The 22898-nt window shown below is 37.2% G+C and overlaps 1 protein-coding gene across 8 annotated transcripts; it reads right to left on the bottom strand.

The window, feature by feature from the left end:
• Window positions 1-374: 374 nt before the first annotated feature.
• Window positions 375-21472, bottom strand: RNF146 (ring finger protein 146). Of its 8 annotated transcripts, none has more exons than XM_073789567.1 (4): window positions 21357-21472; window positions 12960-13067; window positions 5297-5372; window positions 375-2126 (listed from the first exon to the last, which is right to left on the bottom strand). In XM_073789567.1, the coding sequence occupies exon 4, from the start codon at window positions 2123-2125 to the stop codon at window positions 1046-1048; it is 1080 nt and encodes a 359-aa protein (XP_073645668.1). In that variant the 5' UTR covers window position 2126; window positions 5297-5372; window positions 12960-13067; window positions 21357-21472; the 3' UTR covers window positions 375-1045. The 8 variants fall into 8 exon arrangements, with proteins under 8 accessions (XP_073645668.1, XP_073645669.1, XP_019807401.1 ...); XM_073789568.1 differs by having other exon boundaries at window positions 12960-13062; window positions 21357-21434; XM_019951842.2 differs by lacking the exon at window positions 21357-21472 and adding an exon at window positions 21185-21348.
• Between the last annotated feature and the right edge of the window lie 1426 nt (window positions 21473-22898).

Raw genomic sequence — 22898 nt, 5'->3', positions numbered from 1 at the left:
TACAACATTTTGTGTTGAATCACTTTGTGTCTACTAATGCTGTTTAAAAATAAGCCTACCATTTAATTCAGATTAGGGTTAGCCATTAATGAATACTGGCAAAGAAAATCTAATATATATACACGGTCTCTACTATCAGTTATTTAAGGCCTTTAAGTCTCACAGGCTTTAGGTTTATTTCCATACATATTTATTCCATGAACATTCCCTGTAGACTCTGTTTAAATATTCTCTATGAAGAAATCAAACTTTTCTGAGCAGGTGACTATGTAAGCTGAATACACCACCAATTCAAATCACCCCCTTTTTACTGACCTTTTGGCCACAGATGTCAAAATGTTTCCATCCCCTTCCAGACTCAAACAAGAGACAGATTAATTTTGATAAACTCTAGTATTTATTAAATTATAAAGTCTGTAATCAAAAAGAAAAATGTGGATCAAGACACCTCAAACTACAAGGACTAGACTGCAAAGCCTATGGGAACGCCATGAAGTGTGTTACAGACAAGATTCTGAAACATAAGTTATAAGCTGTTTTCTTTACATTTCCATTTCAGTAACTTTACTATTAAATAGTTGTTATTCATCTATTTTAAACCCCCAAATTCACATCTATGCTCACATTAATTAAGCTGCTTGTTCATACTGATCCCAGACATCTCATAGGTGCCAAATTTTAGTAATGGTTTTATGTCATTCCATGCAGAAAAATATGACAATGCAAGAGTCAGATGAGGATCGTTAATGCACAAATAATACACGCTGGCCAAAAGAACTGAAGATATTTAAAAAAACTATAAACAGACCTCAAGAAAACTGGGTTACTACTAAACAGCTCTCAACTATTAACACCCAAGTTCCTTATATTAAATAAATTTCTCAACAGAGACATGTTAGACATTTTAATTACAGGTCTATCCTTACCATACCCCTTCCCACCCCAACTCCCAAAATGCACTACTAGGGATGAGTATAATGTTATGTGGGCAGAAATTTACAGATAACCATTTTTACCTTGAGCATGGATCTGAAAACTTTTTTACTTAAACTTCAGTTACTGTGCACTGTCCATCAGGCCTTCTGGATCTGACACTGACACCCACTGTTCCACCCCCTGCCACAGATCGATCAGTTCCTGATAGATCAGATCGATCAGATACTGTCTGGTTGGGATTAGGAACCAAAAGTCTCTGTTGGGTCAAGGAGTGTTGCGCAACAAGCGCAGATCCATCCTCACTATCACTACTGGCATCTGATTCGGTTTCTTCAATGGAAGTGTCTGGTGCTGGTACCCTGCCTGAAGATGGTGACTCATGATCTTCTTCTCCTTCCCCCCTATGACTCCTTTCAGCTATGCTGTCTCCACCGAGTTGTAAATGTGCAAAAGAGTCTTCCAGAGAAGTGCTTGCATCAGGGGATGGTGTTGCAGGGCTTGTTAACTGACCATCTACTGACGTCAGGGGCCTTACAGAAGAAGACACTAGAGGCTGAACAGAAGCTCCACTCTGTGCTGATACACTGTCCGCTCCATCAGCAGAGCTCTCTCTTGCTAGGTTTACGGTATTAGCATCACAGTCCAGCCTAAGTCCGGCTACTCCCTTCTTTGGTATATCTATTATATCCCGCTTAATCTTCCTGCGACGTCCATGTTCATTTCTCCTATATTGAACCATATTTTCAAGATCAGCAACATACAGAAACCCGGCAATTAACATTTCGGTGCTCTTTTTACCTTTGGAAAAAGCATCTTCCAGCTCTCTACTAGTGCGCTCATCATACTGCCACCACCCATTTCTTCCTTCATAATACCATGCATATTCACCATTTCCTCTACTTGCTGCCTTGAGTTCTTCTGGTGACAATAAGGTTGGCTTATCAAGGAAATCCTCGGGAATTTCTTGTCGACAGAGGGCACATCGCTTTCCAAGCCATGACGCTCCCTTCACACACAGATAGCAGAAAACATGCTTGCAAGGCAGACTGACTGGGTGAACACATGTTTGCAGACAAATGGCACATTCAGGGACAGTTAGAGAAGGTGCAGTATTAGAACAGGACTCATTTGCTTTCCTGTTCGTAGGAAGCATATTTATTGAGTGATCAATTTCACCACAGCCAGCCATCCTGAGAAAATGAGAGAAAATACATATAGTATTAAAATCTTGTTTTAACTCTTCCAATATCTTAATTCAACAATTCAGAAAACATTAAGTACCTGTTACATGCAAGCCACATCCTAGACAATGGGGATACAAAAATGAAAGTAGAGAAAAAAACTCTAACTTGTACAGAAAAATCTTTTTGATTTGTATTAATTTTTACTTGTGGGTGGCAATGAGGCACACAAATGTTAAGCCAAGAATAAAAACATACAACCAAAGTATAGATTTCAAATAAATACACCATTTCTATTTATTCACAGAACTTACAAGATAGAACTAAATGCAAAGATTTTAAAATGTATCAATACAACCCATCTAGACTTTTACAATCAGTCTGGAAAGCAGAGAAACAGAAAATCGCTAAAAGTAATTCACGTTACAATCGCAGAAAGTAACAAATTTTGTAGCCTTTTAGGATACTACTAGGTGCAGTTTTGCAAATATTGCCATGTATTAATGTACTTTTGGTACTTGACAAGGAGACCATATGAAATCAATACCAGAGTTTAAATTCTAGAAATTCCCTTTCTCTGCTGTATAATCTAAAAACACTGGTTAAACCAGTCATTTCATTCCCCCTCTGTGAAACACTCTCTTCTTATGGCCTTTTCTGTTGTTGCTGCCTCTTTCTAAACCATATATATGCTCTTCTTGCTATACTCTTTCAAGATAATCTTATCTATATTCATGGCTTCAACTGTTACCAACTCATAAGTTGACAATCACCAGCCCAGGTCTCTCCTTTCAGCCCTATACCTATACTTTTAATTGCCTATTTTAGATCTCTTCTTGGATGTCTTGAAGGCACAAAAACTGAATTTATGATCTGCTTCCTCCTTATTTACTCACTCCCTAAATGCCCCTCTGGAGACACCTCTATTCATCTGCTTTTCAAGCCAGAAATCCATCCTTGAAGTTGTCCTTCTCCTAACCCCTCCCCAACCACAACATAAGCAAGTTTTATATTTTATCTCCTAAATATCCCCTAAATCCATCTACTATCCACCTCTACCCTTCCCTAGTCACCAAGCAAACACTATTTATTAAATTACTGCATATGCCTTTTAATGGGTCCAGCCTTACCCCTTTTTAAAAGGTTGATTTTAGGTTAAAGACCAGGATCTATATGCCCTGCATGGTCTGGATGCCAGCTCCCACGCCAGCCTCATCTCACATCAAACTTCCCCTTGATCAGGCTTCCAGCCACAGTGGCTACTCCCTCCAATAATAGGTTTTCTCTATACGGAATATTTCTTCATTTCTCGCCTCTCATGCCCCCCCCATGGACAAACTACTACCCATCTTATATCTCTCTTGAGAAAGCCTCCATGAATTCATGAAACTTAGGTGGGAAACCACCCCACCAAAAAAAAAAAAAAAAAGCTCAACAAATGTTACAATCATATAAGACCATGGGAGAAAATGACATGAATACCGAAGTTGCCCTGAAGAGGAAGGAGAGAGGAAAAAAAAAACAAAGATTTGTCAAACTATCTACAAACAATAAATGCTGGAAAGGGTATGGAGAAAAGGGAACCCTCCTACACTGTTGGTGGGAATGTAAACTGGTGCAGCCACTATGGAAAACAGTATGGAGGTTCCTTAAAAAACTAAAAATACAACTACCACACGACCCAGCAATCCCACTACTGGGCATATACCCTGAGAAAAACCGTAATTCAAAAAGATACATGCACCCTGATGTTCACTGCAGCACTATTTACAACAGCCAGGACATGGAAGCAACCTAAGTGTCCATCAACAGAGGAATGTATAAAGAAGATATGGTACATATATACAATGGAATATTAGCCATAAAAAAGAACAAAATAATGCCATTTGTGGTAAAATGGATGGACCTAGAGTTGTCATACTGAGTGAAGTCAGACAGAGAAAGACAAATATATGATATCACTTACAGGTGGAATCCAAAAAAAAAGGGGTACAAATGAACTTATTTACAAAACAGAAGTAGAGTCACAGATGTAGAAAACAAACTTATGTTTACCAGGGGATAAGGTACCATAAGTTTGAGGGATAAATTGGGAGATTGGGACTGACATATACACACTACTATATATAAAATAGGTAACTAATAGGAATCTGCTGTAGAGCACAGGGAACTCCACTCAATGCTCTGTACGGGCCTATATGAGAAAAAAATCTAAAAAAAAAAAAAATCGTGGATATATGTGTATGTATAACTGATTCACTTTGTTATGCACCTGAAACTAACACAACACTGTAAATCAACTATACTCCAATAAAAATTTTTAAAAATTAAAAAATAAAAAAGATTTGTCAAACTGGATGTATAAAGCTTAAACACTGGTATAAAATTTGGAACTTCCACCTTACTGATTCAGATAAACATTTATTAAACTACTACTATGGTCCGTATACAATTCTGAGTATTGATGGATCTAAAGATGAATACGACACATACCTACTCTGTTAAATAGAAACGTACATGCAAACAAGCAGATATTCACAATGTGACCTGATTCCTGCAATAACTGAAATGTGTTAGGATACTTATTAAAAGTAACAATGATAAGAGAGATGAGAGGATAGACATAGGTTAGAAAAGTTGGGGTGCAGGAGGCTGGGGAGTGGAGGAGATTCAAGGCAGAGACATGTGCAAAGCACTGAGTCATAAGCAATGGAGCAGCAGGAAATTAAGCTGAAAAGGTAACCAGATGCCCAACCTGAAAACCTTATTGTGCCCTGCTAAAGAAACATCTGATTTGGTTTAATCCCATAGTAATAGGAAACCACAGATATTTTAAAGGGGGAGAAAATGATAAGAGGGTGTATATGAGTGATAAGTGAAAGACTGAGAAATGGAGGTGAAGACCTTACAGAGACTAGCAACCCTTAATTAACTGCTGCTTAAAGTGAGTGGCAATCTCTCTCTCCACTTTAATCTCTGCTTAAAGTGAGTGGTTCTACCATTTTAAATACGGAATATTTAGAATTTAATCACCATAAGGATATTTGCTTTTTTCCCAAGATCAAGTTCTCAAAAATGGGTTCAATGGTTACAAAAGGTATAGTCAGTAAAAATGTTTACACTTATCTCTTAGGCTTTCATCACAGTACATCTAATCAAACAAAAATACATTCTCTTACTGCTTTTTCTGTGTCCTTGGTTCCTCAACAGGCAAGGTTCAAAATGATAGTAAGTTTTTGAAAAGACTGCACTTATCTAGAAAAGGAAGCAACACACAGTCTCAAGGGAAAGAACTGATCTCCATGAAATGCTTAATTTCCAATCTTTTTTTCAACCTTTAATTTCACTTCCAATCAACTCCTTTACCAGAAATTCTAAGTTACAGAACCTAGTAAAATACAACTTTTTCCTAACCTATGGTAAATTCTAAGTCAACCAAATATGACCTCTTAATATGTGTCATTAGGCACTACAGGAGCTTCAGAGTATTCTGAGATACACTTATGCCTTCAAAGATTTTGTAATTTAACAATCTGAGTTATAAGTGAAAGCACATGCTTCTCAACCGGTCAATTAATATCCCCCACCTATTTCCCCTAAAATGAACTGGCTGTACACAGAATATTTTGTTAGGCTCTCAAAAACTCATATGTATTGCTTGAATACAAAATCTAACTACTTTCCAAAATGGCAAGAGACAGAATACCACATATTTCATTTGTCATTTAGCAAACGATTCAGAATACTTTTGTCTGCCCCAGGTAGTCTTACACTGTGGTAACAGTTTACGTACACTACTTTCAATTTGGCCAAATACTACACTCAGTGCCCAATGTACCTTTAAGAGATTTAAAAGAAAAAATATCTCACACACCATGCTTCTGGGACTTCAGTTTTCTCATCAGTAAAACAGGAAAAATTCATGTTTTGACTCAAAATTCCCTTTTCTAAGATATCTAATACATGCTCATCACACAGTACCTAATAAATACTTGCTAACTGAATTTAGCTTCTCACTTTTCTGTTTGTTGGCAAAAGCTATATATAGGCCGTGCTCAGGAAAAGAACTCTGAAAACAGTTGTAAGGCACTGGCTACCTAGTTTTAATTCATCAGGTCCTATCGCTACATTTAAATCTCAGGATAACTTTAAACATTTTCATAACAAAAAGAACTAAAATCAGCTGTAGAAAGGGTGAACAATTAGTACATATATTCTTTCATCCCTTTCAATTTAAGTTAAAGAAATCAGTTGTCAATGCAATTCTTGAAAATCTTTTTTTAAATCTCCATATTTATTTGAAGCCCAAGTAAGAAAAAGAAAATAAGGACGCCCTTCATCCACAAGTAATTTAACTGAGTAAGACAGATGTTTGATTCTATTCGGAAGACAAAATGTTGAAATGGGCTAATGCTCATCAGTACTTTGAAACAACAATAGCAACATCTCATATACAGTAAGTCCATATCCTAAACTATCTAGGTACCCTCTGGGCAAAGGACAGGCCAATAAATTTAAAATTTTAAAAAGAAAATGTCTATATGTAAATGTAGATAAATGTAAATAAATGTAAAATGTAAATAAAATATCCAACAGTGTAACCTGGATGAATGCCATACTTTTAAAAGATACATAATCCCAAACCCTGTTGTATTTAAGTAAAATTAACCCAAAAGTCGATCTTCCATTAGATGCGGTTATCTACAAAAAGGAAGTTTTCAACCTAAAAACATTACTCTCCATCCTGTTTAACATGATCAATATTTTATATGACTCTTACTCTTGCATGCACAAATAAACGTAAACATATAATTAACAAACTAAAAAAAGCAATTACAGCCATCCCAGGGGAAGACATGAACTGTGAAAGCAACATGCTTATTTAGAAAGGCAAAACAATTCTTTTGGGGCAGGTATTTTGGTTCCCTCATTAGAATGAAGTAGAATTGGATAAACTTCATCAGAAAACAGACAGACACAAGATAGTTAAAGTTTCATTCACCTAAAGCACTTTAAACTATCAATTTGCCATAGCAAACATCAAATTCTGATTCTGTTTAGCCCACCAAGTACACTCCTAGTCTATCACCAACTAAGAAACGGAGAGAACTTATACTTTTTACATAGCTCTGGATGAGGCACACACAGTGGACAAGATACCATTAAGATATTTAACAAGATAAAGACAAAGCAACCCACTAGCCTGCCTATCTATAGACACACTTCAAGGTAATTTTCATTACCATTTTAATCTACTCTACAAAACAGATTTTTCTTTGCATAGTTTCAATGATCTTCAAATAGGCTGGAGACTGAGTATGTTCAGAGGATCATACTGGTGTGTAAGAAATGCTTTTTTTCCTTTCCTTTTTGTAGAGCAAGGATTTGATAAAGAGAATGCTAATCAAAGAGTAGTATTCCCTAACTAGTAAATGTCTCAGGAAACTTCAGAGATCATTTTGAAAAAGGGAATTTATTTCCTGGTTACTAAATTAAGAATAATATGTAGAAATTTGGAATGACGTTAGTCCAACTCTGCTGAAGAACATAGTAAATGTTTCTTTCACTCATTTTCCAAGACTTTCTTACTAACTGAACTCTTAGTGTGATATGACTTTTAAGCATAAATCCCATTCTTCGTCTAAACTATGTAAAATATTTCCGGAAGACAAATAAACATCTATTAATGCTAGTAAGGCTTCTCTCTTCAACAAGACCAAATATAGAGGGATATGGGCAGATTCAGTGGAAATCTCCAAGTATTCAGATTTTGTTTAATCTTCTTAAAAACATTTCATTAGTCAAAAGAAAGGTAAAATTACTATAAATGAAAAAGACCTTTAGCTTACATAGTATTGAAGAAATCTCTGCCAGCAATTAAAAACTACAAAATATTAAAAGTCAGGTTTTTAATTCTGGGCTCAGAATCCAATTAAAAACATAAAAAAGGGAATAAAGAATAAGGTACTGCAACATCTTTTGCGCAGACCTACCAAAAAAGAATGTCATCTTCCTTCCCAAAACTTTGACTATTTTTTAAAACAAAAAAAATTCCTCAAGGGCTTCCCTGGTGGCGCAGTGGTTGAGAGTCCACCTGCCGATGCAGGGGACACGGGTTCGTGCCCCGGTCCAGGAAGATCCCACATGTCGCGGAGCAGCTGGGCCCGTGAGCCATGGCCGCTGAGCCTGCGCATACGGAACCTGTGCTCCGCAACAGGAGAGGCCACAACAGTGAGAGGCCTGCGTACCGCAAAAAAAAAAAAAAAAAAATTCCTCAAATCTTTAGTTCTGCTGGAATATAAAGAGTTTGAGGTTTAATACAAGTTAAAAATATAACATTAAAATTTTAATTTTAACAATGACCATTCCTAAGTCCTTAAGACAAAATTCTTAACTTTTCCTATTGTACAGTGTGTTGTAATTGGTGGGTGTTTAATTTCTGTTGGATGTCTGTTGATGCATATCTCATTACATTAAAATATAACAACTAACATTTACTGATTGCATAATATGTGGCAGATACTTTGCGAAGCACTTTATATCTAATCCTCTTATCACCCTACGAAATGGGTCCACTATTTTCCTTATTTTACAGATGAGGAAACTGAGGTACAGAAAGTTCAGGTGAAGAAATACCCAAAGTTCATTAAGTGATGGAGCCAGCCTCAAATCTAGGTTTCATAATCCAGGTGATCTGACTTCATAGTCTTTACCCTTAACTGTTACAGAATGCCTCTAAAATAATCATGACTATCCAAATATAAGAACCACCATCAATAATTTTAGGAAAGACTTCAGGAAGTTACTAAGAAATTTCACAGACTGATAAAGGAATGACATTTTTATCACCTGCTGCAAGAGCTGTCACGTATTTCTCCTTACTCCTTTTCAGTTTTGAACAGAGAAAGTGTCTGAGCATCTACCATGCTCATGGCGCTAGCAGAGAAATGGATAATCAAACTGCCATCAAAGTTAAGTTGAAGAACACTACATTACCTAATGGTTTCTGATAAGTGTAACAGATACCATTTCTTCCTTTGTACTCCCCAGTAACTAGCAGGGAGGGGAAAGATACATTTTGAATGGATGAAATGTACTATGCAGGAAGTATTGCAAAGACCTTGTACATTACGCTATCTTAGTAAGTTTAAACACTTATTTTAAATACACATGGTTCTTAAACATTTTTAGGTCACAGTCTTATTAAGGAAATCTTACATATAACATCAAGGAGTTCAAGGATCTCTATGAAGCTGGTCCATATATGAACCCTTAAGGAGGCAACAGGAATTCATTGAAAGGTTTTATGTTAGGAAGTTACAGTTTAGTAGTTTATCAAGACCATTTGGACAGGAGTTTGGAGGAAGACTTGGTGTCATGGGGCTAAAAGGAAACTAAAATTTGAGTAATCCAGGTATAAGATAATTGGGTGGGGGGGGGGACAGATGTAAGGTTCCAACAACAGAATATAAGAAATACTAAGGAAACAGAAATGAAAGCATTTAGTTACTGATGGATGATGGCATCATTCATCAAGATTCGGAACTTGAGGCGAGTTCTGACATAATGACTTTGAGATATTTATAAAGTCTTCAGATGAAGACAGGTAGATGACAGTTGAGTTTACTAGATAGGTAGATTTCTTAGATTTCTGAAGAAATCTAAGCAGAAAGAAGTCTCATGAGCCACCAACACATACATGGTTCTTGGGACATGAAAATGTACAAATGCCCAAATTAAACCTGTTAGAGAGTGCACACAAAAGGGCCAGCGATAGAATCTTGGATTACTCCAACATTTATAAGTGAGGCAAAGGATGGGAGGAATGGTCAGAGAGGAATGGGGAATAAAGTAAGACTGCCACCTCGAAAGCCACAAGGGGAGACATTTGCAAAAAAGAAGGGTCAAGCAAGGAGAGAACTTATAAAAGTTACTCTTCAACTTATGAAAATTTCCATATTTGTAGTGAAATATATGGTGCAAAAATTGTGAGCACCATACACTGATTAGCTATTTTGATTCCCAGAATCCATCAAGCCTGCTATCAATTACTTTTTACTCAGCTAAGACATCTTTCTTTCCCTATTCCCACAAAGACTATTACAAAACTCCTCCAACCTCTTAGTAAAGAGATATTCTGGACTCCCTTATTAAGAAATTAGGTATGAATGACTCCTCAAAATTTATTTTTATCTTCACTCTACCTTATCATCATTCCTCTTGGCTCAGGATGGGGCACTGCTAGTTTTCAAAGCTAAACCATCCCAATTCCTCCAAGATTTCGATTAATATTCTCCATCCCTAAATTTCAAAATCAACTAATATGCTAAGTCTAATGACCTCTTTCAGTCTGATCTATTCGATCCCATTGAACTAAATGATATTATTAACCATCGACTCTTTTTCTAAAAATTTATATTATTCATTTCCATGATGGTACTCTCTCCTAATTCTCCGTTCTGTTATCATTTTTTTTCTACCTTCTTTAGCTTCCCTTAAATACCAGTATTCCTCACAGGGGCTCTGTGGGTGACCAAATTTTCATACTACATTCCATGCCTAGACAATCTACTGAATATTCCAAACTTATATATATGTATTAGTTTGGAATACTCAGTAGATATATAGTATATATATATAAACCCCCATGAGTCCCCAAATCTAATATCCAGAACTGTTCTAGATACCTAAAATCTGTATTTCCAATTCTGTATTCAAAAAGTCTACCTCAGTATCTCCAGTCACCTGAAACCAAACATTAATAAAACCAAAATTATCTGCTCCCCTAAACCTACACCCTCCTCCTTTGGTCTCTATCTTGGATAAAACTTGGGAGTCATCCTCAGTGCTCCCCTATTCCTTGGCCACTTTGCTTTTCTGCAACAGAAACTTCTTTAGAATGTGTTCCCTTTAAAGCTGTGACCTTAATTCTGGCCTCTTGGACACACTCTTGTACAAAATACTGACCTCCCAAGTGGCCTTCCTGACCTCAGTCCTTTCTTCTTCATCTTTCCTCAGTTCAATTATGTCTAATTAGTCTCCCCCCACTCAATCTTCAATAGTTTTCTATTGCCTACATAATCCCACAGAAATTCCTAAACACTGGCTTTCAATTATACTGACATAGCCTTCAGAGTATAACAGACTTAGTTAAAATCTATCATTTATTCTTACTGTTGACCTAGAACAGTGTTTCCCAAACTTCTCTAAAGATAAGAATTAGCTGGTGTGCTCTCTCCTGGAAATCTGGACACATCTGGGTTAGAGTCTAAAACTCAGTTTTCAACAAGTGCCCTAGTAGATTATTCTCAGAGATATTTGGTAAACACTGACCCAGGGAAAATGACTTCATCTCTGTTTCTTCATCAGTAAATAAGGCTACTACCATCTTGTGACTGAATTCAGTAATCCAAGTAAAATACCCAGTAAGCACCTGGCAATAAGTAGGCACTAAATAAACACTCATTCCCTGTGAAGTCTCTATTTCCCACTCCACCTTCACACATAGGACTGCTCCCCGACTCCCCTAAGATACCTTGATATTTAGGCAGCTGTGCCCTTCCCCATTCCCTTGGCTTAAAAAATAATTCCTAGTTTTCTCAGATTGTTAAAATTCTATTCATTCTTTAAGACCAAACCAAAAGTTCCCTGTTCACTCTGAACCCTTCAGATGGAATAAATCCTCTCAGTTCTGAAAGCATTTTATTGTTGCCTCAATACAGTATTTCTTCCACTATATAATTATTAATTACATATGTGTCTTACTGACTACACCACAGTCTAGTTCCTTGATGGCCATGATAGTCTGATGGTCAGACTATCTGACCTACAGGATTAAAAAATATACATATGTATATAGATAGACAATACATGAACAGGGTTAAATAAAAAATATATTTGTCCCAATTTTAAAAAAAATGCTTACTGGTTTCAACTGTCTTTTATCAAATTCTCAACATTGACTAAGAATGATATGGTCATACTTTTAATAGGAATATATAATCAAAGCACCATATTGGAAAAGTAGATAACAATAGTTATATGTCAAACTGGGAGAACATATGAAATAGTATCTACAAGGGTCACTCTCTGGTCAAGTATATTAAACACTGTTATCACCAAAACTGTAAAAGTAAAGTGTTCACTGCATTTTTCATGAATGACTCAAGTTGGATATTTTTCATATCAACTTGGAAGACGGAAATATGATGTTCATTGTGTGAAAAAGTTTCATCAATAACAGAATGAAGTTCAATATGGGCAAGATCAAGGTAGCAGTAACATTTTAAAGCATACTTCACAAAGAGAAACTGATAGGAAAACAGAACTGGTAAAACTGGGGACTACAGTGACTCCGATAGGAATTAAAATGCATGTACTAACTTGTTAAAAGAACCAATTAATTAAAAAAAACTATTTATTTTACTGAAACATGTTTTTAATAACTAGTATTTTATAACCCATAAGTCTTTCTTATTTATAAAGCCTGATATTATCTCCTTAGCTTGGTTATTTTAAGTAAATTACTATGTAAAGAAAAAGTAGAACCTAGAAGACCTGGAGATCTTTCCAGTTTTTTTTTAGCCTTCTATGAGCAAATTTCTCTGTCTTCAGTTCCACTTTTTAATAGAGATTTTTTCCCTATGAAGAGATTTTTTTTTGGAAATCTACATTAATAATAATTTAATGTGAATAAAATTGTCAACTCAAAGATCTAAACGTTATATAAAATGCTCATTTTGTATAATTAAAACTAACTATGACAGATACTTGATTTATTACATTTTATACCAGTCCACTTAATTTACTGCAGCTTTGGAACAAACATGATGCCATACTTACATTTCTACTACAGATCCCACAGATGACTGTCACAAAAATAAAACATCTTCTTCACGAGCAATCAGCCAGTTTGCAGTATTTTCTCCTCCATTGCTGGATCATCCTGTGCTGCAAAAGAAAAATTTCAACATCAACTTCTCTACAGACTAAGATCAACAACATTAAAAATTAATTTCAGTCAATTATGTATGATTCTTCATTTAACAAAATTCACTGGCAAATTTTATCTCGAAAGTGGAAAAATTACAAGACAAGGATGCCTGCTTTCTCCACTGCTATTCAACACTTTACTGGAAGTTCTAGCCAGAGCAATTAGACCAGAAAAAGATATGAAAAGCATACAAATTGGTAAGGAAGAAGTAAAACCATTAACTATTTGCAGAGACAGTAAAATTTTCTCTATTCTCTATATAGAAAATTCTGGAGAATCCCCAAGAAAGCTACTAAAGCTAATAAACAAATTCAGCAAAATTGCAGTTTATTATAAGTTCAATGCACGAAAAAGTCAGTTCTGTATCTAGCAGTCAACAATTCAAACAGGAAATCAAGAAAGCAATTCCATTTATAATAGCATCTAAAAGAATGAAATACCTAGAAATCAACTTAACCAAGGAGGTGAAAGACTTGTACATTGAAAACTACAAAGCACTGCTGAAAGAAATTAAAGAAGAGTTAAATAATGGAAAGACAACTGGTGTTCATGGATTGGAAGACTATGAAGATGACAAAACTATCCAAAGTGATCTACAGATTAAACATAATTCTTATCAAAATTCCAAGAGCCTTTTTTTCAGAAATGAAGAAACAAATCCTCAAATTCATATGGAATTGTGAGGGGCTCCAAATAGCCAAAAATAATCTTGAAAAAGAACAAAGTTGGTGAGTTCAAGCTTCTCGATTCCAAAACTTACTACAAAGCCATAGTAATCAAGACAGGGTGGTACTGGCATAAGGACAGACAAAGATACCAACAGAAGAGAGAGTCCAGAAATAAACTCATCTATGGCCAACTGATATATTTCACCACAAGAAAAAAAATTTAAGTGAAACAAGTTCTTTATAGACAAAGTAGCCCACATGGAATGTATTCCATAGCCACTGCCTTCCTACAAGAAGGTAATGTATGGGAAGGCAAGGTCATCATCACATTAACTAGGACCTCCTGGTATTTATATGTATGTCCAAGTTTAAGCCAACCTTCTCTCAAGATGCCTGTTGTCCAGGAAGTCCAGAGTCACCAACTAAAGCATCATCTCAGCCATTAATCCTCTTTCTTCCCATTTAGTATTTCCTCCTTCCACTTCATCATGCCCACTGTGGGAGGCTCATTTTACCACACAGAAATTAGAATCAAGCATACGTGATGACTAAAGAGATGACGGGCTTCACAGTGACCACAAGACAGGAGAGACAAATACTCTTTCAGTTCCATGTGCCGCACAGTGTGGGAATCCATCTCCCTAAAAAATTTGTAATTTTAGTATTTAAGACGATATATGGCCTTTAAATACAAGCCAGCGTATCTCACCAAATGTTTAACAGACCAAACAGTATGCAATCTGTTTCAAAACTGGAGAACTTTCAAAAGTAACTGACTAGAAAGGGTTTCTAAACAACATGACTTTTTGTTTTACTCTGACTTTAGAACTTAGTCTTTACATGATAAGGACTCCACTGTCCTGACTTTCCTCCACAGCGCTTTCACTTTACCCTCCATCATTCACTTCCCTCCTGTAGCCTACTCAAAATAGAAACTGTCCAGTTTCACACACAGGACAGCAGGAAACACTCTACTATTCTAACATCATTACTCTTAAAAACAGACCAAAAAACCCCACTTACTCTTTGAAGTCTCCAACCATTGGCTATAATCCCCTATAGCTCTTCTCTCTTAACCCTTAAGGTACTGACTTAATCTACTCACTACTGGTCATCCTATTCATCTTATCTCCTGACATCTCACTATGAACCTATTTAAATATCCTTGAGAATAAACCACTCAACACCTAACTCAGAGGTTCCTGAACTTGCCCCACAGAGGTGGCTTGTTAGAAATACACATTCTCAGGCTCTAACCTGAGATACTGTAGGCCAGTAGAGATGGGTTTCAGCCCAGGAATCTCACCTCAAGTGATGCTGATGCAGGTAGTCCATCGAATACAATTTGAGAAACACTGTCCTTGTTTTTCAATTCCTAAAATCCTAAATTCAATGAACTTCATCACCCCCCTCCCCCCAAAAAAATATGATGGCCACATTTGGAACTAGATGCCTCCTAAAACTACTGCCTCTATAAAATCTTAATCTCACTCTCAGATCACAAGCTCCGGTCCTTTCAGCTCACTTATTCATTCCCACACCCACTCTTTAATTTCAAGGGGCCCTCCAGTCTCTTGACCACCTCCTTTCCTTTCTCCAATACCTGATCTCATTTCCTTTCCTGCCCAATCTGGAGCCCAACCATTTTAACTTCTTAAGAGAATGCTTGGTTCTCTCATATCTCTGTCTCTCATCTACACATACTCTACACACCCCCATCTCTGCATATATCTAACAATGTGACATCTTAGCTTCCATACCTTAACCAATGAGTGCTGACAGAGAAAAACAAAATTCTTTTCCTCATTCCCCTCCTAACACATCACACCAAATTCTGTCAACTTTCATCCCTAACACCTTTGGAATCTATCTTCCATTCTCTTGCCATTGCTAATCCCCTAGTTTAGAATTTTATCCTCTCTCTCCTGGACTACTGTTCAGCCTGATTATCTTGCTTCAGTATCACCCCTTAAATTTATTCACCAAGTCTCTGAGTGTGATAGACTTAAAAAGAAAAATGAAGCCTTCTATACACGAAGCCCTATATGGGCTCTCCAGCCTATACAACAAAGGTAAAGCTCCTTAGAACAATATTCAAAAGTCTTAAAGACCTGAAACCTAAATAACTCTCTAGTCTTATCTCTCTCTCACAAATTAATACTCTACTTACACCTAATTACTCAGTTCTCCAAACTTCCCTTTGTAGTTCTGTATTTCCTCCTGCCTGGTATAGTCTCCCTCTTTTAAGGCTAAAAAGAATGCTACTACCTTTCTCTGACTACCTCCAAAAAACTGTTCCCTCCCCTCTATTTTGTAATTCTTCTATTACTGAATTTATCATATGCACTGCAATCATCTGTTCGCTTCTGACTCTTCTAGTAAACCATGAGCCCCCTGAAGACAAGGACAATTTATATCTCTAAGCGGCCAGTAAACTGCCAATCAGTTGTTGACAACTTGAACTGGTATTTCTTGGATGAATGAAAAACTAAATTTATTTACTAACATAACACAACATTTGCATTCTAATTGTGAATAGGCACCCAACCACAAAAGACATAAAGATATCTAAGCTCTAATCCTTTCTTTAAACAACTTAAAATCTAACAGAGGGAGTTACTACATTTACAAATATAAAATTCATGCCATCTTTATATCTTTTGACAAGTACATCATTTATCCAGCTTTATTTGCTGGCAATGAATTCTACAGAATGCAGATAAAAATCTAGGAATAAAACCAATTTTAGTAAATCTTGCAAGCTATGGGGACTTTTCCAATTCCTGTATCCCACGGCTAAATTTCAAAGCTGACTCTAAATGGATAATGGTTGAGGGGAGGAAAATGAACTAAAACCTATGTAGTCATCTAGATCCTAGCTATGACAACTGTGGTCCCCAACTAGCAACATCAGCATTACCTGGGAGTTCCTTACAAACAAAATATCTGAAGCCCCACTCCCTACCAAGAGAATCAGATCTCAGGTATTTCATATGCATATTAAAGTTCAGGAAGCACTAGTAGCCCCATTATATCATTGAATTCTCAAAATGACTCTGTGAGAAATTTTATAAATGAGGAAACCCAAGCCCACAAGGATTTAACCCCAAATCACGAAACTATCAATACTGGGAGATGAGATTCAAGCTCAAGTATATCTTAAAAAAAATATTTTCCTCAATGTGCTGTATCTCAAAGAAAAGGTCTAGAATAGCATTGTCTAATAGAAAGATGATGCAAGCCACATATGTAATTTCACATTTTCTATTAGCCACATTAACAATAATAATAAGAAAACAGGTAGATTTAATTTAAAGAATATATTTTATTTAACCCAATATATTCTAAACATTACCATTTCCACTGGTATTTAATATAAATTAATTATTAATGTGATATTTTACACTCATGTGTGTGTGTGTACACTCTTTGAAATCTAGTGTGTATTTTACTTATAGCACAACTCAATTCAGACTAGCCACACAGTTTGCTCAATAGCTCCATGTGGCTAGTGGCTACTGGCAATGCAGGTTTAGAATGTCTTGCATACCAACAGGTTTTTTCCAACACAAAACTGGCAATTTACTACAAGAATTGTTGAATAAAGAAAATGAACTCCATGTTACTTTACTCACACCTTTGCTGGCACAGATGAAAAAGAAAATTGCATATTTTGCTGTGATCAAAACTGACTGGTTTAGCTAGTCTCAATTCTACCAAATAGATCCATCAACTCTAGCCTCTGAGAATTACAATGCCAATTGGGCACAACATAGGGTATGGCATGTATCAGTAATATTCAGAACAGTCATGTAAAGTAGCCCTCAGAAAACTTCTACATTTGAAACCGAATATTTTTTCTTTAATGGAAGGAGGGGGAGGCTTTTACTTTCAACTAAAGATAAAAGAATAGTATAATTCTAACTACAGGCCAGAATTAATTTGGTAAACATACATAATTCCTTCTGCAATGAATGATTTGTAAATTATGACCAAAGTCAACACAATTTATGAATTATTACAGTAAAATTTGCCACAATATTTTGACATGCAAATACCAATTAGCTAATGGGTTAAGGTTCCTTCTTAAGGTGCAAACTTATACAGAAATGAACCATTAGGAGGGTAACATAGAAAGAGAAAACATATGGAACTAAATGAGATATTTCTGCCCCTTAACAATTCTAAAGAAAAAAAGTGGCAGACTGAATTTAAAAATATATAAAAGAGATTAAAGAGTATCAGTTAATTTAAATCATCTACCCATTCAACCAATTAAGTATAACTGAAAATGAATATTGTATTATTTATAATTTGTGACCACTCAACAAATTCATGCTCCTATTATTTGCACCTACTGTTATTTTCTCTGAAAACAGGCTTAATCACAAGTCTACTTTTCAAGTCAGTCATGGAGTCAAAAAAAAAGGTTTTTTTTAGATTATAGATTCAAATAAATGATTATCTTTTTTTAAAGAACTCATCAAAGAAAAAGATAAGCATGTAACAGTTAAAATATCAAATTACAAAGATCTGAAGATTTCCTGTATTTTTCCAATTATACTAACAGCTGATGTTTAATAAAATAGTTCTTACTCTTTATTCAAAATACACAAAACAGGAAATGTTCTATATAAAAGGTATCAGTGACAGAAAAGAAAAATACTACAAATCTTACAACTTTTGGTATACAAAGTCAAAAAAGAAAAAAGAACAAAAAGCAAGGACCAGTAAAAGAAGGAACAGAGAGAGAGAGATCGGGTGTAATTCAGCAGATACATCTTAATATTTCTTAAGAAAGAGTCCCAAATTGAGAGATGTAACTAAATGCCCTAATGTTTCCATTTTTAGCTTTCCTTCTCATCTCCTGCTAAAACTCAGCTTACTGAAAGCACACGTCATACTGGGAGACAAAAGTCTTCGGTCAAAACTCATTTCAACTAAATGGGGTCCAATATTTTACAGTACTCTATGTTAAAGAATTATTTCCACCACTGCGTTTAACACTTCCCATAAAAAACATTACTGTATGACAACCTCCGGCCTTCACAATCTTCATACCCAAGAATTAAATCTTTATATTTTCCACCCAAAAAGGTGGGCTTTGCATTTTATTTTAACAAAACATTAAATGTGAATGTGAACAAGTACTGTCTTTTAATCACATAAACCAGAAGTTGCATAGCCTGCAACCATTTTGTAAATAAGAAAAGCTCTGCTGCTAATTATCTGTGTGACCTTGGTCAAGTCACAACTCCCATGTCTTTGTTATTTCACCCTACTCTACACTTCCATAATTCTAAATACTTTAATTAATACGATTTAACAACGGGTTTTGTTTTAACTAACTCAAAGGGTAATAAGCCATGAACACTCAACAGTCCATAAATAGCACAGGTGGTTGTAGCAGAATGTAAATAAGATGGATTCCATACCCACAAAGACTGTTTCTAATCCAGCTGGTCACACAAAATCAGGTTCCTTGGGCACAATCAAAAACCAGGCAAGAGGATGGAAAAGGTTCACCTTCTGTTACTAACACTGGGGGAAAAAAAAGCATTCAAATACCCAACTGACAGTGTGTCAGGTGTTTTATGCTAGTAAATTGCTAATACATGGGATAATATTCTCTATGCAGATCAATATTGTGAAAAGAAAAAATTTAATACTATATTTTTCTTCTACTAAGTCAAGAAATCATTTTTAGATCCTTTCAAAAAAAAAAAAATCTGCCCTATCCTTGCGACAACTCAAAAACAAAATACTTTACCAGTTGACACATGTCTCCTACAAAAAAAAAAAAAAAAAAAATTCTTTTTTTCTTCCTCTTGTCTCATGATCAGCTATTTGGAAAAACAGTTTTCCTGATGATTATAATTCTACCAAGTTTTTAACAACCGAGTAAATAACAAAATCCTACAAATGTTTGCCATTATTTTCATTTTGCCCACAATTTACACTGGCCCACTTGAAACATAAATTCTAAATCAAAGATTCGGCTTAACAAAATGCTCCAATTTAAGATGTACAAGCTAAAACAAACATGCAAAATCTATTTCTAAAGTGGTTTTTCACTTTTCCGGTTTGCTCTTTAAAATTGGATTACTTGACGTATTTTCATGATTTTTAGAGCACTCCCAGACATTCAACACGAACAGTATTTGCTGGTCACAAAAACAGCAAAGCCAACATCATAAATCCTGTTATTTGTGCAGGTCATTTTCCTCCTGGGTCTTATATGCCACGTCTTTTAAAGGTCTAAATATAGATTCACTTATTAAAAAAACAAAAACAGTTTTAAGTCTTCCAGTTTCCGTAAGTATATACTGCTTTTAACGCCAATGTCATACTTTCAAATTCTATTTTAAAAGTACACACATTGGAGGGGTACCTGAAATGTCAATCATCCAAAGACAACGCGTTTTTCTATCATTTCTTGGCTTTCTTCTCTCAATTCCACAGTTTTAATATTACTTAATAAACAAAATATTACTTAACAAACAAAATGTACGTACTTTAGAAACTTGAGAAATAAGTGCTCACTAAAATGGCACTTAGGAAAAAGAAAAACATATTAAAAGCGATATCAAGCGGAAAAGATCTAGTTGCCAGAAGTGTGTGTAAACTCAAAACAATTTTTCAGCCTTTCTCTAGATGCCCACGGAAAATAAAACAGCGGCAACAATATAAGACCCGTACTCTTTCAGTCGGGATGGGGGGTAGGGAGAGAATTCCGCACCCAGCAACCAGAAGAACAAAGCAACAGCCTCCGCTGTTAAGATGCACCGAGGTTTTTGGAGGCTCAACGGGTATTGAGAAATCTCTTAATGATTCTGATGCTTTAATAACAGCGCTGGGCTTAACGAGAGCAAGGCGAGGGACTGCTCGTCATATTAGGCAATACCCAGAAACTGAACCGGAGGAGGAGGGAAAGAGGGAAGAAAAAGAAGCCAAAGACACTCCGGAAAAAGACAAAATGCAGTAACTCTACGCCCTGACCCAAGGCCCGGGTAGAAGCCTCCGCACGGGAAATTGGGAGTAGGATACCCCTCAAACCATTGCCGCCCCTAAATCTTGAGGCCCAAAGTCCCCGTGTAGAGGCCTGACACCACCGATGAGGGGAAAGGAGAGGGACCTGGCTGCCACCAAAGGCAGCGACGAGGACCCCGGCGGAAGAGGCTGCGCAGTAATGGCCGCTGCTCCGCCTCTCGCACCCGGACCGTGACCAGCTCCAGGCTGTCGCCCAGGGCAGGGGCTGCGGCGGCCCCAGGCAACGCAGAGCCCGTCACCGTCTTCTTGCCTGTGACAGCAGCCAAGCTGGGAGCGATGGAAAGGGCTGAGCTGTCCCACCCCGGCTCGGCGCAACAGCCGCGGTCCCCCCGGCCCAAGGGCGTCCACCTACGTACCGGCCCCTGACCCCGCCGCCGCCGCCCCTCTCAGGCCTGGAGCGCAGGGCCGACCCAGAGTGTGTCGCCGTTGGAGGTGACACCGCGGGCCATCACTTCTCTCCCCAAGTTAGGATCCCGGAGCGGCTAACTTTCACCCTGCCCCTCAAGTGGGCTTCGCCCTTACTCGCACCTCTGTGGCCACAGCCGCGGTCGCCTCGCAGTCTTTTCTCTTCGGCCTCGGGGCCCGCAGCGGCCGCGGACGCGCGCGCGGCCGTCACGTGACCGCCGGTAGCGTCGCGGGGGGCGGGGCCGCGCGATGCGGAAGCAGCGCCGCGCACCCGTGAGCTCGCTCAAGCCCAGCTCCGCCCTAGTTCCCCACGCCCCGTTCCTGACGCACGCCGCAGGTTGCTTACCTTCTCCTATCTTTGGGGAGCTGCAGTTTCGCCGCTTCTAACTGCTTTATATTTTGCTTTACTTGTAGTTAGGTGCCGAAGAATTCTGAAAGAATGCAAGTCCACCAGAGAGAGATTTGGGGCCGAGGAAGTAAGACACGTGTAGAACCAGCAGGTGGTGCTGCTCAGAAACCCAGCTTCGAGATCCAGGAGAAGCCCTTTGGGCGCCTTAGCTGGATTTGGGGGTGAAGAGTCCTTGGCAAAACTACTTGTTCTCTTTCAAAAAAAAGGAAGTTCCAATTTATTCATCTTTTGAACCACTGAGCAATTTAATAGGAAAAAAAAATCTTACTTTCCTTTGGGCTCATTTTTCTTAGACCAGGGCGCAGGAAGCTGGAGGAAGAGATTAATCAGCATAAGAATCTAAAACTAAAGAAATGGCTTTATTTTATTGCACGTGTTTGGTTTCAAACATCAGATTCCTGGCAGTACTCTCCATTTCAATTTAGCATATACATCATCTTTTTTTGGAACTGATTGTATTTTCTTAATTTGTAGTAAAATGAAAAAGGTGGAAGAGCATGCTTTTTTATTTTTAAAAGAATATATGTTTCAACATTCCTTGCCAGCATCTTCTTAATTTGCAATGCTGTTGCATTTTGAACTCTCATTAACTGTTTATGGTTAATTTTCAAGGTTGGAAATTTTTCAGAGTTTATATATATGTGTATTTTCTTTTATTCTGTCTGTCTACCTATCTATCTGCTGATCTGTCTGTCTATCCATCTGCGTGCAAGAAAGTGCAACAGGAGTCTCACTAAAACGCCATTACAGGCTTCAAACTCTCAGCACAGCCATAGTCTTAGTCATTTCAGTGAATAGCTCTTGCTCACATCATCTTTCCTTGCTCACACCTATCTGTACTTTCTCTGTTTCTCTCATGCCCCATATCCACTTTGCAAATAACCTGCTGGCTCTTCGTTCAAAACACGTTTTGAATTGGACTACTGACCGCCTCTACTACAACCTACATTATCTCTTAGACCAGGGACTGGTTTTCTGGCTTCTGTCCTTGCTTTCCTTTTAGTCTGTTCACCCAGAGGCCACAGTAAACTTATTAAAAAGGAAGTCAGTCATACCACATCTTTGTTGGAAGTCTCCCCTAGCTTCCCAAAACAAAGTAAAAACCAAAGTCCTTAACAGTGGTGCTAAGACTCTCCCCTCATTACCTCCCTGACCTCACAAACTGCTTGTTTAGCTTTGAGTTCCAAGAAGATTCTACAAAGTCTCTGAACCTCGGTCTCTGCAGTTGCTCTTTCCTCTGCTTGGAAAACTCTTCA

The sequence above is a fragment of the Tursiops truncatus genome, chromosome 12 (genome assembly GCF_011762595.2).
Source record: "Tursiops truncatus isolate mTurTru1 chromosome 12, mTurTru1.mat.Y, whole genome shotgun sequence".
In the NCBI taxonomy this organism is placed as follows: domain Eukaryota; kingdom Metazoa; phylum Chordata; class Mammalia; order Artiodactyla; family Delphinidae; genus Tursiops; species Tursiops truncatus.
Note: the sequence above shows the minus strand (reverse complement) of the source record. Positions and strands in the feature narration are given on the sequence as shown.